General features: G+C 42.4%; 1 protein-coding gene across 2 annotated transcripts in view; it reads right to left on the bottom strand.

The window, feature by feature from the left end:
* The window catches only part of LOC112254711 (disintegrin and metalloproteinase domain-containing protein 12), a 140,742-nt gene extending 124,143 nt beyond the window's left edge, over positions 1 to 16,599 (bottom strand). For both annotated transcript variants that reach the window (XM_024427498.2, XM_024427504.2), the window contains exon 1: positions 16,135 to 16,599. In XM_024427498.2, coding sequence (XP_024283266.1) covers positions 16,135 to 16,243 — 109 coding nt within the window. In that variant the 5' untranslated portion in view covers positions 16,244 to 16,599. The remainder of the gene's footprint in view (positions 1 to 16,134) is intronic.
* Between the last annotated feature and the right edge of the window lie 1,644 nt (positions 16,600 to 18,243).

The raw sequence follows: 18,243 nt of genomic DNA, 5'->3' as shown, positions 1-18,243 counted from the left end.
TGTGTATGTATTTATGTATGTATGTACGTATGTACAGTACTTATCAAAAGTTGACACACCTACTCATTCAAGTTTTTTTTTTCTACATTGTAGTATAATAGTGAAGACATCAAAACTATGAAATAACATATGGAATCATGTAGTAACCAAAAAATGGTTAAACAAATCAAATATATTAAGATTAGAGATTCTTCCAAATAACCATCCTTTGCTGTGATGACAGCTTTGCACAATTCATGAGGTAGTCACCTGGAATGCATTTAAATTAACAGGTGTGCCTTGTTAAAAGTTAATTTGTGGATTTCACGAAAAAAAAGCACTCACGCATTCACGAAAAAAAGCGTACCTAACCATAAACATCAATGCATTTCTTTAAAATCAATACAAAAAAAACCTGCAAATTTAGTTAATATTGTCTGCTGACATGATTTTCTTTTAACTAGGGAAATTGTGTCACTTCTCTTGCGTTGCAAGTCAGGGTATATGCAGCAGTTTGGGCCGCCTAGCTCATTGCGAACTATGTGAAGACCATTTCTTCCTAACAAAGACCGTAATTCATTTGCCAGAATTGTACATAATCATGACATAACATTAAAGGTTGTGCAATGTAACAGCAATATTTAGATTTAGGGATGCCACCCGTTAGATAAATTACAATTGGTGACGTCACTCGCTCTGAGACCTTGAAGTAGTTGTTCCCCTTGCTCTGCATGGGCCGTGGCTTTTCTGGAGCGATGGGTAACGATGCTTCGAGGAGTGGCTGTTGTCGATGTATCCCTGGTTCGAGCCCAGGTAGGGGCGAGGAGAGGGACGGAAGCTATACTGTTACACTGGCAATACTATAGTGTCTATAAGAACATCCAATAGTCAAAGGTATATGAAATACAAATGGTATAGAGAGAAATAGCCATATAATTCCTATAATAACTGCAACCTAAAACTTCTTAAAGGAACCATCAGCTTTCATATGTTCTCATGTTCTGAGCAAGTAACTTAAACGTTAGCTTTTTTACATGGCACATATTGCACATTTACTTTCTTCTCCAACCATTTGTTTTTACATTATTTAAACAAAATTGAACATGTTTCATTATTTATTTGAGGCTAAATTGTTTTTATTGATGTATAATATTAAGTTAAAATAGTAGTGCTCATTCAGTATTGATGTAACTGTCATTATTACAAAAAAATTAAAATACATACATTTTTTAAATATATATATTTTTTAAAATCGGTCGATTAATCAGTATCGGCTTTTTTTGGTCCTCCAATAATCGGTATCGGTATTGGCGTTGAAAAATCATTATCGGTCGACCTCTACAAGGGAAGGGTGGTATACAGAAGATAGCCCTATTTGGTAAAAGACCATGTCAATGTTACGGCAAGAACAGCTCAAATAAGCAAAGAGAAACGACAGTCCATCATTACTTTAAGACTTGAAGGAAAGTCAATCTGGAAAAAGTTAATAACTTTGTTTCTTCATGTGCAGTCACAAAAACCATCAAGCACTATGATGAAACTGTCTCTGATGAGGACCGCCACAGGAAAGGAAAACCCAGAGTTACCTCTGCTGCAGAGGATACATTCATTAGAATAACTGCACTTCAGATTGCAGCCTTAATAAATGCTTCAGAGAGTTCAAGTAACAGAGACAACGCAACATCAACTGTTCAGAGGAGACTGTGTGAATCAGGCCTTCATGGTCGATTGATGCAAAGAAACCACTACTAAATGACACCAATAAGAAGAAGAGACTTGCTTGGGCCAAGAAACACGAGCAATGGACATGGACAGACCGGTGGAAACCTGTCCTTATGTCTGATGAGTCCAAATTTGAGATTTTGTGGTTCCAACCGCTGTGTCTTTGAGAGACACAGAGTAGGTGAACGGATGATCTCTGCATGTGTGGTTCCCACACGGAAGCATAGAGGAGGAGGTGTGATGGTGTGGGGGTGCTTTGCTAGTGACTCTGTCTGTGATTTATTTAGAATTCAAGGCAGACTTAACCAGCACGGCTACCACAACATTCTGCAGCGATACGCCATCCCATCTGGTTTGCGCTTAGTGGGACTATAATTTGTTTTTATACAGGACAATAACCCAAAACACACCTCCAGGCTGTGTAAGGGCTATTTGACCAAGAAGAAGAGTGATAGAGTGCTGCGTCCGATGCCCTGGCCTCCACAATCACCCGACCTCAACCCAATTGAGATGGTTTGGGATGAGTTGGACCGCAGAGTGACGGAAAAGCAGCCAACAAGTGTTCAGCATATGTGGGAACTCCTTCAAGACTGTTGGAAAAGCATTCCAGGTGAAGCTGGTTGAGAGAATGCCAAGAGTGTGCAAAGCTGTCATCAGCTTTCACCCAAGGCAAAAGGTGGCTACTTTGAAGAATCTATAGTCGTGGCCAAAATGATTGAGAATGACACAAATATACATTTTCACAAAGTCTGCTGCCTCAGTTTGTATGATGGCAATTTGCATGTACTCCAGAATGTTATGAAGAGTGATCAGATGAATTGCAATTAATGGCAAAGTCCCTCTTTGCCATGCAAATGAACTGAATCCCCCCAAAATACTTTGACTGCATTTCAGCCCTGCCACAAAAGGACCAGCTGACATCATGTCAGTGATTCTCTCGTTAACACAAGTGTGAGTGTTGACGAGGACAAGGCTGGAGATCACTCTGTCATGCTGATTGAGTTCTAATAACAGACTGGAAGCTTCTAAAGGAGGGTGGTGCTTGGAATCATTGTTCTTCCTCTGTCAACCATGGTTACCTGCAAGGAAACACATGCCGTCATCATTGCTTTGAACAAAAAGGGCTTCACAAGCAAGGATATTGCTGCCAGTAAGATTGCACCTAAATCAACCATTCATCAGATCATCAAGAACTTCAAGGAGAGTGGTTCAAATGTTGTGAAGAAGGCTTCAGGGCGCCCAAGAAAGTCCAGCAAGCGCCAGGACGGTCTCCTAAAGTTGATTCAGCTGCGGGATCAGGGCACCACCAGTACAGAGCTTGCTCAGGAATGGCAGCAGGCAGTTGTGAGTGCATCTGCACACACAGTGAGGCGAAGACTTTAGGAGGATAGCCTGGTGTCAAGAAGGGCAGCAAAGAAGCCAATTCTCTCCAGAAAAAAACATCAGGGACAGACTGATATTCTGCAAAAGGTACAGGGATTGGACTGCTGAGGACTCGGGTAAAGTAATTTTCTCTGATGAATCCCCTTTCCCATTGTTTGGGGCATCCGGAAAAAAGCTTGTCCGGAGAAGTCAAGGTGAGCGCTACTATCAGTCCTGTGTCATGCCAACAGTAAAGCATCCTGAGATCATTCATGTGTGGGGTTGCTTCTCGGCCAAGGGAGTGGGCTTACTCACAATTTTGCCTAAGAACACTGCCATGAATAAAGACTGGTACCAACACATCCTCCGAGAGCAACTTCTCCAAACCATCCAGGAACAGTTTGGTAACGAACTATGCCTTTTCCAGCACGATGGAGCACCTTGCCATGAGGCAAAAGTGATAACTAAGCGGCTCTGGGAACAAAACATTGATATTTTGGGTCTATGGCCAGGAAACTCCCCAGACCTTAATCCCATTGAGAACTTGTGGTCAATCCTCAAGGGGCGGGTGGACAAACAAAAACCCACAAATTCTGACAAAATCCAAGCATTGATTATGAAATAATGGGCTGCCATCAGTCAGGATGTGGCCTAGAAGTTAATTGACAGCATGCCAGGGCAGATTGCAGAGTTCTTGAAAAAGATGGGTCAACACTGCAAATTGACTCTTTGCATCAACTCATGTAACTGTCCATAAACGCCTTTGACACTTATGAAATGCTTGTAATTATACTTCAGTATTCCATAGTAACATCTGACAAAAATATCTAAAGATACTGAAGCAGCAAACCTTGTGGAAATTAATATTTGTGTCATTCTCAAAACCTTTGGCCATGACTGTAAAATCTAAAATATATTTTGATTTGTTTAACACTTTTTTGGTTACTAAATGATTCCATATGTGTTATTTCATAGTTGAGGTCTTCACTATTATTCTACAATGTAGAAAATAGTAAAAATAAAGACAAACCTTTGAAGGACTAGGTGTGTCCAAACTTTTGACTAGTTTCCAGCTACAATAGTCAAATCAAATCAAAGTGTATTTGTCACGTGCGCCAAAGACAACAGGTGTAGTAGACCTTACAGTGAAATGCTTACTTACAGGCTCTAACCAATAGTGCAAAAAAGGTGTTAGGTGAACAATAGGCAAGTAAAGAAATAAAAACACAATGCAGATAGCCAGGTTAGCCAATGTGCGGGAGCACTGGTTGGTCGGCCCAATTGCGGTAGTATGTACATGAATGTATAGATAAATTACTATGAATATATGATAAACACGAGTGTAGCAGCAGCGTAAAAATAGGGGTTGGGGGGGCACACAATGCAAATAGTCTCGGTAATTATTTGATTACCTGTTCAGGAGTCTTATGGCTTGGGGGTAAAAACTGTTGAGAAGCCTTTTTGTGCTAGACTTGGCACTCCGGTACCGCTTGCCATGCGGTAGTAGAGAGAATAGTCTATGACTGGGGTGGCTGGGGTCTTTGACATTTTTTAGGGCCTTCCTCTGACACCGCCTGGTGTAGAGGTCCTGTATGGCAGGCAGCTTAGCCCCAGTGATGTACTGGGCTGTACGCACTACCCTCTGTAGTGCCTTGCGGTCAGAGGCCGAGCAATTGCCGTACAAGGCAGTGATGCAACTGGTCAGGACGCTCTTGATGTTGCAGCTGTAGAACCTTTTGAGGATCTCAGGACCCATGGCAAATCTTTTTAGTTTCCTGAGGGGGAAAAGGCTTTGTCGTGCCCTCTTTACGACTGTCTTGGTGTGTTTGGACCATTCTAGTTTGTTGTTGATGTGGACACCAAGGAACTTGAAGCTCTCAACTTCCTCCATTACAGCCCCGTCGATGAGAATGGGGGAGTGCTCAGTGCTCCTTTTCCTGTAGTCCACAATCATCTCCTTAGTCTTGGCTACGTTGAGGGATAGGTTGTTATTCTGGCTCCACACGGCCAGGTCTCCGACCTCCTCCCTATAGGCTGTCTCATCGTTGTCTGTGATCAGGCCTACCACTGTTGTGTCGTCTGCAAACTTAATGATGGTGTTGGAGTCGTGTCTGGCCATGCAGTCGTGGTTGAACAGGGAGTACAGGAGGGGACTGAGCACGCACCCCTGTGGAGCTCCAGTGTTAGGATCAATGTCTACACTGTCTACACTGTATTTCTGATCAATTTGATGTTATTTTAAATGGACCAAAAATGTGCTTTTCTTTAAAAAACAAGCACATTTCTAAGTGACCCCAAACTTTTGAACAGTAGTGTATATACAGTATGGTACACTGTATACTGTGTGACTGACTTCAAGCTGAGCGTGGGAAAGATATGGAACCCCCTTCAGTTTGTCAGTATCTCTCTCCATGCTCCCCCTCCTCGCCTCTCCTCGATCATTGTGGTCATCTGAGGTCCACACTGAGCATGCTCAGATTATAGCAGGCCCAGTGGGATTCCTGTGTGTCCAAGAAGGAACTGAAGGGAACCCTGGCCCCTGGGAAGGTGGAGGGAGGAACAGAGGGAGGGAGTGAGGGAGAACTAAGGAGTGGTGATAAAGCCCTGTTATCACCAATGAGAGGCTCTGGGAACCACAACTCTACCAGTAAACACAGGGAGTCTGTTGTTCTCTTCATGTTCTCTGAGCTCTACTGCTATGCATTAGGGGGGCTTTGGTTTTCTGTCTGGAAATGCCACCGGGAGACTGGATCATGGTGTGTGTGTGAGAAAGAAGTCTGAGAACTCAGGGCCTACAGCAGGGAACTACAGTGTCTATTTTCCCTATCATCTCAGCTGGAGATCTCATCACTCTGTCACTTTCTCTCTCTCTGGTTAATGGGACTGGGACTCTTTGAAGAGTCATCAAACAAACTGTCATCAAACAAACTGTCAATAGACTGTGCTCCCAGCATGGCCCAAACTCCATTTATCCACTGTGGTTCATATCCACAAAATGAGACCTGGTGCGTGAAAACCACGACGGCCAGTGTTTAACAGTGGCCACAGTCTGCGGCTAGAGTGCAATTTTAAAAGAAGACTATAAAAGTAAGTCAAGCAGATGTCTTTTAATAAAGGTTTCAACACTAGCTCTAAACTCTGTTCCACATCTTTATTCATGTGGTCCCTCTGATCTTACACACTGAAATGCTTGTTTATTATTTGTTGTTAATATAGAGACGGATGAGAGGTCGTCAATGTGTGTGTGTCTGTGTGGTTGTGCATGCGTGTGGGAGGGTGCATGCAACGTCTATCATCTCTCCCTCAACAGTACTCTGGATTCAGGGAAAATGTTGACATGCATGATCATTCTCATATGCTTGATCTCCCCTAGGAACACGTAGATTTATAAATAAAACCCTACGTTCCCATATGTTTTCTGGTGAGAATGTTGGTATGCCAACCACAGTCCAATTCCCATACTCCTTGGCACAAAGAAAAATCAGTTGCAAACTACATTCAAAAACCAAGTCTGCCTGGCAGCAACCCTATTATACGCACACAAAAATAATAAGTAAATACAGTGTGGCAAAAAAGTATTTAGTCAGCCACCAATTGTGCAAGTTCTCCCACTTAAAAAGATGAGAGAGGCCTGTCATTTTCATCATAGGTACACTTCAACTATGACATCACATTGTAGGATTTTTAATGGAATTTATTTGCAAATTATGGTGGAAAATAAGTATTTGGTCACCTACAAACAAGCAAGATTTCTGTCTCTCACAGACCTGTAACTTCTTCTTTAAGAGGCTCCTCTGTCCTCCACTCGTTACCTGTATTAAATGGCACCTGTTTGAACTTGTTATCAGTATAAAAGACACCTGTCCACAACCTCAAACAGTCACACTCCAAACTCCACTATGGCCAAGACCAAAGAGCTGTCAAAGGACACCAGAAACAAAATTGTAGAACTGCACCAGGCTGGGAAGACTGAATCTGCAATAGGTAAGCAGCTTGGTTTGAAGAAATCAACCGTGGGAGCAATTATTAGGAAATGGAAGACATACAAGACCACTGATAATCTCCCTCGATCTGGGGCCCCACGCAAGATCTCAACCTATGCGGTCAAAATGATCACAAGAACAGTGTACAAAAATCCCAGAACCACACGGGGGGACCTAGTGAATGACCTGCAGAGAGCTGGGACCAAAGTAACAAAGCCTACACACTACGCCACGAGGGACTCAAATCCTGCAGTGCCTGACATGTCCCCCTGCTTAAGCCAGTACATGTCCAGGCCCGTCTGAAGTTTGCTAGAGAGCATTTGGATGATCCAGAAGAAGATTGGGAGCCTGTCATATGGTCAGATGAAACCAAAATAGAACTTTTTGGTAAAACCTCAACTCGTCATGTTTGGAGGACAAAGAATGCTGAGTTGCATCCAAAGAACACCATACCTACTGTGAAGAATGGGGGTTCATCATGGAAACATCATGCTTTGGGGCTGTTTTTCTACAAAGGGACCAGGACGACTGAGCCGTGTAAAGGAAAGAATGAATGGGGCCATGTATCGTGACATTTTGAGTGAAAACCTCCTTCCATCAGCAAGGGCATTGAAGATTAAACGTGGCTGGGTCTTTCAGCATGACAATGATCCCAAACACACCGCCCAGGCAACGAAGGAGTGGCTTCGTAAGAAGCATTTCAATGTCCTGGAGTGGCCTAGCCAGTCTCCAGATCTCAACCCCGTAGAAAATCTTTGGAAGGAGTTGAAAGTCTGTGTTGCCCAGCAACAGCCCCAAAACATCACTGCTCTAGAGGAGATCTGCATGGAGGAATGGGCCAAAATACCAGCAACAGTGTGTGAAAACCTTGTGAAGACTTACAGAAAACGTTTGACCTCTGTCATTGCCAACAAAGGGTATATAACAAAGTATTGAGATAAACTTTTGTTATTGATCAAATACTTATTTTCCACCATAATTTGCAAATACATTCATTAAAAATCCTACAATGTGATTTTCTGGATTTTTTTCCTTCTCATTTTATCTGTCATAGTTGAAGTGTACCTGTGATGAAAATTACAGGCCTCTCTCATCTTTTTAAGTGGGAGAACTTGCACAATTGGTGGCTGACTAAATACTTTTTTGCCCCACTGTAAGTATTGTATTACAGGGGCTGCTTATGGTTTCTGAATACATTCCCTTTCATTCACACCTGATATTTACAGTATTTTTACAGTGTTTTAGTCTCTCTTGAGGAACACATAATGCGAGAGAGAGAGAGAGAGAAATGTGTTGAGAGATAAAGGGCAAGAGTCAGAACAAGAGAGAACAGAAGTCGCTTTTTGCCAAGTTGGTTTCATTATCTCCTTAGCCTGTGATCAATGTCATATTACCCACAGTGCATTGAGGTGTTTCCTTGAGTACATCTCCCTAGCAGTACACTCTTCTACTTAAAGAACGTCAACAACCACCATTCTATATTTTGATCTAGATAGAAAACATATTGCCATTTTATTTGAAGGTTGAGAGAGTGAGGGGAGCTACAAATATTTCAGATATTCAATTACCGATTACATCAATCTAACTTCAATGATCTTTGAATGAAGAACTATCTACTGAAGTCAATAGGGCTGCACCCATTCTGTTAGCACTAACAAAGGCCAATCAAATCCATTTTGTAGAATGTATCTTTTAACTGCCTGCGCTTCTAGCAGCAAAGACTTTAATGTCATTTCATCACTCTGAAAGTATAGTACTAAAGTACAAAGGCAGACCCATTTATAAGACACAAGCCTCCTTTGAACGAGCCAGTTATGGTTTTAGGGCTAATGCTACAACATCAAAGAAAAATATTTAACAATTTTCCTTGTTAAAACTTTACTGTATCACTTTGCACACAATAAAAAAAACAGTCGTTGAAACAAATCCTATTAGAAATCCTACTCTTACACTAATAAAATCTATAGCTAGCGCTAGCTCTCTCCTCTGTGATGTTTATGATCAATCAAATAAAATTATATTGGTCACCTGCTTCCTAAACAACAGGTGTAGATGTGTGTGCGGTATGTGTGTGTGGGTGTATGTAGTGTGTGTGTGTGTGTGTGTGTGTGTTCATAGAGTCAGTGCAGGAGAGAGTGCAAAAAATTGTATATGTGTGGGTAGAGTCCAGTGCGTGTGCATATATGTCAGTGCAAGAGAGTTAGTGCAGAAAAGGGTCAATGCAGGTTATCCGGGTAGCCATTTGATTTGCTACTTAGCAGGCTTGTTTAGTAGTCTTGGGGGTAGAAGCTGTTCAGGTTCCTGTTGGTTCCAGACTTGGTACTGCTTGCCGTGTGGAAGCAGAGAGAACAGTTTATGGCTTCTTTGACAATTGTTTCCTCTGACACCGCCTTGTATAGAGGTCCTGCATGGCATGGAGCTTGGCCCCAGGGATGTACTGGGCCGTACTCACCACCCTCTGTAGCTCCGAGTGCCTTGCAGTTACCATACCAAGCGGTGATGCAGCCAATCAAGATGCCGTCGATGGTGCAGCTGTAGAACTTTTTGAGGATCTGAGGGCCCATGCCAAATCTTTTCAGCTTCCTGAGGGGGAAGAGGTGCTGTCGTTCCCTCTTCACAACTGTGTGGGTGTGTGTGGACCATGTTCATTGCTTAGTGATGTGGACACAGAGAAAGCTCTAGACCTGTGCAATTACAGCACCATCGCTGGGGCATGCTCGCCCCTCTGTTTCCTGTAGTCCACGATCAGCTTTTTTGTCTTGTTGACGTTGAGGGAGAGGTTGTTGCCCTGGCACCACACTGCCAGGTCAGTAATCATTCCTACCACTGTTGGGTCATCAGCAAACGTGGTGATGGTGTTGGAGTTGTGCGTGGCCACGCAGTTGAGGGTCAATGGGGAGTACAGGAGGGAACAAAGCACACCTGAAGGGACCTCATGTTGCTGGACATCGTGGCGTATGTGTTGTTGCATACCCTCACCGCCTGGGGGCACCACTTCAGGAAGTCCAGAATCCATTTGCAGAGGGAGGTGTTCAGTCCCAGGGTCCCTCGCTTGGTGATGAGCTTGGAGGGAACTATAGTTATGAATACTGAGCTGTAGTCAATGAACAGCATTCTTACATAGGTATTATTTTTGTCCACATGAGTGAGGGCAGTGTGGAGTGCAATAGAGATTGCGTCATCTGTGGTTCTGTTGGAGCATTATGTGAGTTAGAGTGGGTCCAGGGTGTCTGGGATAATAGTGTTGATGTGAGCAATGACCAACCTTTAAAAGCATTTCATGGCTATAGATCTGAGTAGTAATAGTAGGCGATAGTAATTTAGTCATTCCAGAAACAAGGCTTTCACCGTTGCTGCTTGTTATAGACCCCCCTCGGACCCCAGTTGTGCCCTGGACACCATATGTGAATTGATCGTCCCCCATCTATCTTCAGAGTTCATACTGTTAGGTGACCTAAACTGGGACATTCTTAACACCCTGGCCATCCTACAATCTAAGCTAAATGCCCTCAATCTCACACAAATCATCAAGGAACCTACCAGGTACAACCCAAAATCCGTAACCATGGGCACCCTCTTAGATATCATCCTGACCAACCTTCCCTCTAAATACACCTCTGCTGTTTTCAACCAGGATCTCAGTGATCACTGCCTCATTGCCTGCGTGCGTACTGGGTCCACGGTCAAACGACCACCCTTCATCACTATCAAATGCTCCCTAAAACACTTCAGCGAGGAGGCCTTTCTAATTGACCTGGAAGGATATTGACATAATCCTGTCAGTAGAGGATGCCTGGTTGCTCTTCAAAAGTGCTTTCCTGCCATTAAGAAAATGTAGAACTAAAAAAAAATGTTTTGCCCTTGGTTGACCCCAGACTTGACTACCCTTGACCAGCACAAAAACATCCTGTGGCATTCTGCATTAGCAATGAATAGCCTCTGCGATTTGCAACTTTTCAGGGAAGTCAGGAACCAATATACTCAGTCAGTTAGGAAAGCTAAGGCTAGCTTTTTCAAACCGAAATTTGCTTCCTGTAGCACTAATTCCAAAAGGTTTTTGGACACTGTAAAGTCCATGGAGAATAAGAGCACCTCCTTCCAGCTGCCCACTGCACTGAGGATAGGAAACACTGTCACCACCGATAAATCTACGATAATTGATCATTTCAATTAGCATTTTTCCATGGCTGGTCATGCTTTCCACCTGGCTACCCCGACCCTGGCCAACATCTCAACACCCCCTCCAGCAACTGGATTTCTTAGAATTGTCTGGATTAGTGTACCGCTCCTGGAAAGCAGCAGTTCTAGCCTAGCAGCAGTTCTAACATCCAGTGCGGATGTTGCCTGTAATCCATGGCTTCTGGTTGGGGTATGTACATATGGTCACTGTGGGATGATGTCATCGATGCACTTATTAATGAAGCCAGTGACTGATGTGGTAAAGTCAATGTTATTTGATAAATCACGGAACATATTCCAGTCTGTGCTAGCGAAACAGTCCTGTATATTAGCATCTGCTTCATTGGACAACTTCCGTATTGAGTGCATCACCGGTACTTCCTGTTTGAGTAAAAGTGCTCTAGAGTTTTGTCCCCTCTGGTTGCACAGGTGACATGTTGGTAAAAATTTGGTAAAATATATTTTAGTTTCCCTGCATTAAATTCACTGGCCACGAGAAACCCCGCCTCTGGCTGTGCATTTTCTTGTTTGATTATGGCCCTATACAGGTCGTTGAGTGTGGTCTTAGTGCCAGTATCGGTTTGTGGTGGTAAATAGACATCTCCAAAAAAACTCTTGGTAAATAGTATGGTCTGCAACTTATCATACGGTATTCTAACTCAGGTGAGGAAAAACTTGAGACTTCCTTAACATTAGAGATTGCACACCAGCTGTTGATGACAAAGAGACACCCCTCCTCCCTTCATCTTACCCAGGTCTGTTCATCCACTCTTGACGATGCATAGAAAAATGCTATACAGTACATACAAAAGTATGTGGACATCCTTCTGTGGATTAAGCTATTTCAGCCACACCGGTTGCTGACAGGTGTATAAAATCGAGCACACAGCCATGCAATCTCTATAGACAAATATTGGCAGTAGAATGGCCTTACTGAAGAGCTCAGTGACTATCAACGTGGCACCGTCATAGGATGCCACCTTTCCAACAAGTCAGTTTCTTCTGTTAAGGGAGATCCCTGAAGTGTGTGTGTACGTGTCTGTGTGAGTTAGGGTGGGGCTTCCTATGCCTGACGTGGTGGGTTAGTGAGATCTGCCTCCAGCAGGCACTCCCATCCCTCAGGGGATTCAGAGGAATCCTCGGCATAGGAGCCACTTTCCAAGTTGTTCTCTGCAGACCCAGGATTCTGCCTCTGAGCTCTAGGGATCCCATCATGGGGACCTGTGGATTATGGCCTTCTGTAACTGAAGGCCAGAATGTAGGAACAACTAACAGCCAGCTGTGGAGAAGCACACTCCAGCTATCACCTCAGTGTCCCCAGCACAAGGGTTTTAGTACCGCTGCTCACCATCAAAAGCATTCTAAAGGTCAGTCCATAAAACTGACCAGGGTAAAATGGCTAGAATCGATAAAATAATGATTAAGATGTGTAGTTACATAGTCGTGACACAGCACTCTCTAGTGTTGATTAGTTTAAAAAAATAAGTGACTGTAGGACATAATATTTCCCCTGCTCTGACAGCTACAATCATTGTCAGATTTTATTTTCCACAATCTTTGTGTCAAGTGTGTCACAAAGTACATAGCAGGTCATGTTAAGTGAGTGATGATGACACTGCCTAAACCAATAGTGACATGGTGCTTAGAAAGTCCTCAAAACTGCAACTGTCCCAATGACCCACCCACACACTGCATGTGTCTGTCAGTTCACTCTGCCATGCACAATGAAGCCCTCTCCCTCATTCCTTTCTTTACCTCTCAGTTGGCATTTAGGCTCACCTAACATGGCCCCACTATTGGAACACCCCAGCATGAACCTCATTTTATGCATGCCTTATAAGGACATCCAATTGAGAAGACAGGCATCTAGCATGGCAACTCTCTCCATGAGTATACCTAAAGAGGGCATAGGGTTCATGCCTCACACTGATAATGTCAAAAAGCACTCACTCTGAGTGCTTTTTGTCTGTGCCCAGTGTGGTCATCTGTTCTGCTGCTGTGTCCACTACAAAGAACTCTCAGGTTCGGAAATGCCTTCCTATCTCTGCCTGTTAGCAATGTACTAACAGGCAGATGAGTGCACAAGCAATGTACTGCAGAACTATGGCTTTTGTTAACGAGTTCTTTATAAGAAAAATGAATTGTTTCGATGAACTGTTTGCCTACTGACATTTGTGTAGATTGAAAAAAGTATTTTGTCAACCGAAACGTTGACAGAGAAATGTGTTTTTCTTATTTTGTTTCTACAATGGGTTTTGTGTCTGTGTATGAAGGGGGATTCAAAGTGGACACACATGCGAGTGTGTTTTCTATACTCACTTGTGCACTCATGTGTGCATACATCTGTGTGTTGGGATGCATGTCAGGTTGTGTTTGTCTGTTAGCTCCCAGGGTGGTGCAGCAGCAGCGTCTGGCGAGCAGCAGGTAGCTAAATCACACAGACAACTTTAATGACCAATGGCAGCTATCAGAGAGAGACACTCATAACTGTTCCTCACAGTCCCAAAACGACAATAACTAATGCCAACATGTCCCCATAATGTCAAAGGCAGCCAATGAACTAGAGGGAGGGAACGGTGGCGGCCGTAAGCCATCCCATAGCATTCTGAGGGGATACAAGAGTTACATCCAAGGAAACGGCGATGAGCGCTACACTCCTCAGAGAAAGAGTGTGTGTGTGTGTGTGTGTGTGTGTGTGTGTGTGTGTGTGTCTCAGACTTTTTCTCTGTGTGTCCATGTTTGTGTGGTCAGAGTAAAACCTTCTCTCCCTGGCCCTTCCTTACCATTTTGACACAACCAACGACATTATATCCCTTATAATGAATGCAGTTTACCAGGGCAGCAGTCTGACTGAATATATAATATCCTCAAATCTAATCAAGGTAATTCGGCTCCCTAGTCTAATTATTTATTGAAGACTGGATTAATCACAGGTTGTACACAACCTTGTTTAAATCTATGTAGACTAATAGGAATAAACACGATTAAGAGTTTATCGGTCTGAAATGAAACCGACATTCACTACGATGCTATTTTCAAAGTAGACCGATTACCCAATCATCTTTGTTGTTTGACAACCCTGTAGTTACACAGTAATTAGGATAACTTCACTCCTCTAGCCATACAGCATGTGATTATAGTTTAGCAACCAAATTCACATTTTCTCTGGATTGACAGTCCAGCTTTTCTGGGAGTTCTGGGAGACTCCACCTCCTTTGACAATCACCATTGAACACACAGTAGGATCTTACAGCCTCTATGGCAATGAATTATATGAACTGTGATAAGAATCCAGAATGGCATTGAGTCTGAACTATCCTTTCAGTTCTCTCCAAATTGCCAGTGAGAAGGTGAAGATTCTCGAACTATCACCTATTGAACAAGTTCTACGAGACCTTGAATCTTTAACTCCCTGCTATAGCCCACACATGACTATACAAATGACACATCAGTATCTTATTATAAGAGTAGAGCACGTACAATATTTTACATTTGTTGATGAAGACATTCCAACTACACGGTCTATCCTGCAATTTAAATGTATAAGTGGAGAGATCTCAGTCGATATCCTGCTGACACCCAAGCAAGGTTTTGCAGTATTTCAATACAGACCATCCTCAAAGTATTTTTACGGCCTGTTTAGAGTAATGCAGGACCAGAGTGTAACCTTTGTAGGTTACTAAAATATATTCTGGTTTAATGGCCTTTCACAGAGTGCAGCAGATGGAACGATAAACACTGTCATTATCATTCCTCCCTTCTGTAATGAGGAGATGATAGAGAAACCATTTATATGTCATGAATAAACTAGGCTATAAGAGGTGTTATGAAACATAGGCCTATCCTAACCCATCTAAATCCCTACACTCACTAATGTTATGTTTCATGGAGAGACCATAGAAGTGGCTCAAACACAATTCCACCCAGGTTACCAAATACCCACTGCAAAACTCTCTTTATCCTAACAGTTTCTTAACTTCCCACTCCCTCTGTACCACTGACTGAGTCAGAAAAGCTCTACTCAAGAGGGTGGGAGATGGAGGATAATAGCTGTTCTGAGGCCAGTCCCTTTGGCTAAATCCAGCTGACAGGCTGAGTGTTCACAGATGCCCTCACTAGATCCTCTCTCTGATCAAAGGATGCATCTCAAATGTAATATTATCAACAATGTACAGTGTTTTAGCAATGTGCAAATAGTTGTGGTACGAATAGTTGGGGAAGAGAAATAAATAGATACATATTGGTGGTATTTACAATGTTGTTTGTGCTGCACTGGTTGCCCTTCTCCCTCTATCGCTATTTCTCTCCCTCTCTGTCTGTCAGTCTCTCACTCTCTCTGTATGTATCCCTGTCACACACACACACACAGATTAGATATTTTTTTCTCACTCACGCATACTGTACAGTAATCACTCATGAATATTTAATTATTCATTTTGATGTATGTATTTCTGCAATCTGAACATAAACAGGCAATGTGTCGTGTGTTAAACTCATCTATCCAGCACTGCTGTCACTGTCTGTCAGACTTTCCTGCTATTGTCTTATTTTACAGTGCAGGAAACAATAGCCACAGGATGCACCACAGTAACAAACCTCTCTCTCCCTCCCTCCCTGTCTTTCTCTCCCTCTAACACTCACACACATTTGTATTACATTTGGCCAAATAGAGATGCAGAAAAAAAAACCGTTTTGTTTTTTAAAGTGGAATTGCTCACATCTGCATATTTTTACATTTGTTGCCTGTGATTTTTGCATTAATGGAAAACTTTGATAAAATAGCTGAATTAAGGTTGATTCCGTTTTAATCTTTTTATACTGACGTTAACAGACATTTGGTACACACTGTAAACTGTGTATAGTGCAAAGAATAAAAATGTCAGTATTGCTAATTGAAATAGAGACTTACCATCATGTAAATTCAGAAGTGTGTTGTCTGTATTGCCCGTTGCAACGGACATGGACAAGACATAAAAAGCAATCAGAAATGCAAAGTTATTCCAACTCCAGTTTGTCATGTTGCCCGGTTTTGGGGAAAATGTGTTCGGATTGTATTACGGAAACGACACGACCAAACTATGCTGTCTACGATTGATTGACAGGATGCGGGATGCAAAGCAGTAGCCTAGAGTCGGATCAGGTCCGAAACTCCCCAGAACTAGATCACGAAATCGGAGCTGTCAAAAACTTTTTATCCAAGCATGTTGAAATCCCTGCATGCTGCGCTCAAGAACTTGGCAATTATGTCTCCAAGACATTGAGAAGTGAGTTTGAAAAAGGAAAAGTAGACCGGAGCGACAGAAAAAAGAGAGAGCCTACATAAGAAGTCTGATTCACGAGACCAGCATACCCTTTCACATCAGAGCCGCTACGCTCTTCTCCTCTACAGTGAGGGAGAAGCTATGAACACGCATGATGCCCAATTGATGACGTATGTCGCGCAGCTGAGAGTCGAGTGGAGAAAATCTATCTTCCTCCAGCAGGTGGCGTTTTTTGTTGTTTCGCCCAACAAGCAAGGAGTGTTTCTATGGAGGTCAATGAGAGAGTGTCGAATTTGGATAGATTAAAAAAACGTTTTAATTTTTCCAAATATTGAACAACTTGTTGCGTTGTGGCCATAGACTTATAATTCATACAAGGATTTTGGAATCTGTAACCATGGCAATTTGACTGTTAAATGAAAGATTCACGCATTTTGAATGTTATATCGTATTTGTGCATCTGAGCGACGTTCTATCGATTCCTGGCTCATTTCATGTTTTCACGTGTATCTGAGCCGTTCAAGCAGGCAGAACAGCTCTAATACAGCCGGTTTTGCATCATGCTATTTTGTATGCTTCAAAAATATTGGGAAATTATATTATTTTATACTAATACAATTGCTCAGAGAAATAGATTTAGTTTAACAAGTAATACATTTTTTATTTGAAAAGTAGTGGTCAAAATGAAATATTCTTCTCAATAAAGTATTCAGAAGTTTAGTATTTGGTCCCATATTTCAAGCACGCAATGACTACATCAAGCTTTGTGACTACAAACTTGTTGGATGCATTTACAGTTTGTTTTGGTTGTGTTTCTGATTATTTTGTGCCCGATAGAAATTAATGGTAAATCATTGGTAATGGTGAGAGGTTAGCATGTCTTGGGGGTATGATCTTTGACCCTATGTAACCTTTCTCACTCATCATTATTCATAATGAATTATATGCATAATCATGGTAGCATCCATATAAATGGTCCAGTCAATGTACCCCCTCTGCGAAATACATCTGACAGATATTCTTTTATAAATAATAATTATGATAAAATGTGGGCTTAAACATTTATTTGAGTAATTAATTTAACCCCCTTAATTTAACCCCCCTTGAGAGTAATTAATGTAACATCTCTTCTTGATTCCTCTTATCTACACTGAACAAAAATGTTAACACAACATGTAAAGTGTTGGTCCCATATTTCATGAGCCAAAATAAAAAATCCCCAAAATCCCCCAAAATCGTATTTCTCTCAAATTTTGTGCACAAAATTGCCTACATCCCTGCTAGTGAGCATTTCTCCTTACTGTACCTGACAGGTTTAGCATATCAATAAGCTGATTAAACATTACACAGATGCACCTTGTGCTGGGGACACTAAAAGGCCACTTTAAAATGTGTAGTTTTGTCACACAACATAATGCCACAGAGGTCTCTAGTTTTGAGGGAGCATGCAATTGGCATGCTGACTGCAAGAATATCCACCAGAGCTGTTGCCAGAGAATTTAATGTTAATCTATCTACCATAAGCTGCCTCCAACGTTGTTTTAGAGAATTTGGCAGTACGTCCAATCGGTCTCACAACCGCAGACCAGGTGTACAGTAACCATGCCAGCCAAGGACCTCCACACCAGGCTTCTTCAGCTGCGGGATCGTCTGAGCGGGGTGGAGGTGGTGCTGATGTAACAGTATTACTTTAGTCCGTCCCCTCGCCCATACCCAGGCTCGAACCAGGGACCCTCTGCACACATCAACAACTGACA

The sequence above is a fragment of the Oncorhynchus tshawytscha genome, linkage group LG01 (genome assembly GCF_018296145.1).
Source record: "Oncorhynchus tshawytscha isolate Ot180627B linkage group LG01, Otsh_v2.0, whole genome shotgun sequence".
NCBI classification, from domain to species: Eukaryota; Metazoa; Chordata; class Actinopteri; order Salmoniformes; family Salmonidae; genus Oncorhynchus; species Oncorhynchus tshawytscha.
This window is presented reverse-complemented; position numbering and strand designations above follow the sequence as displayed.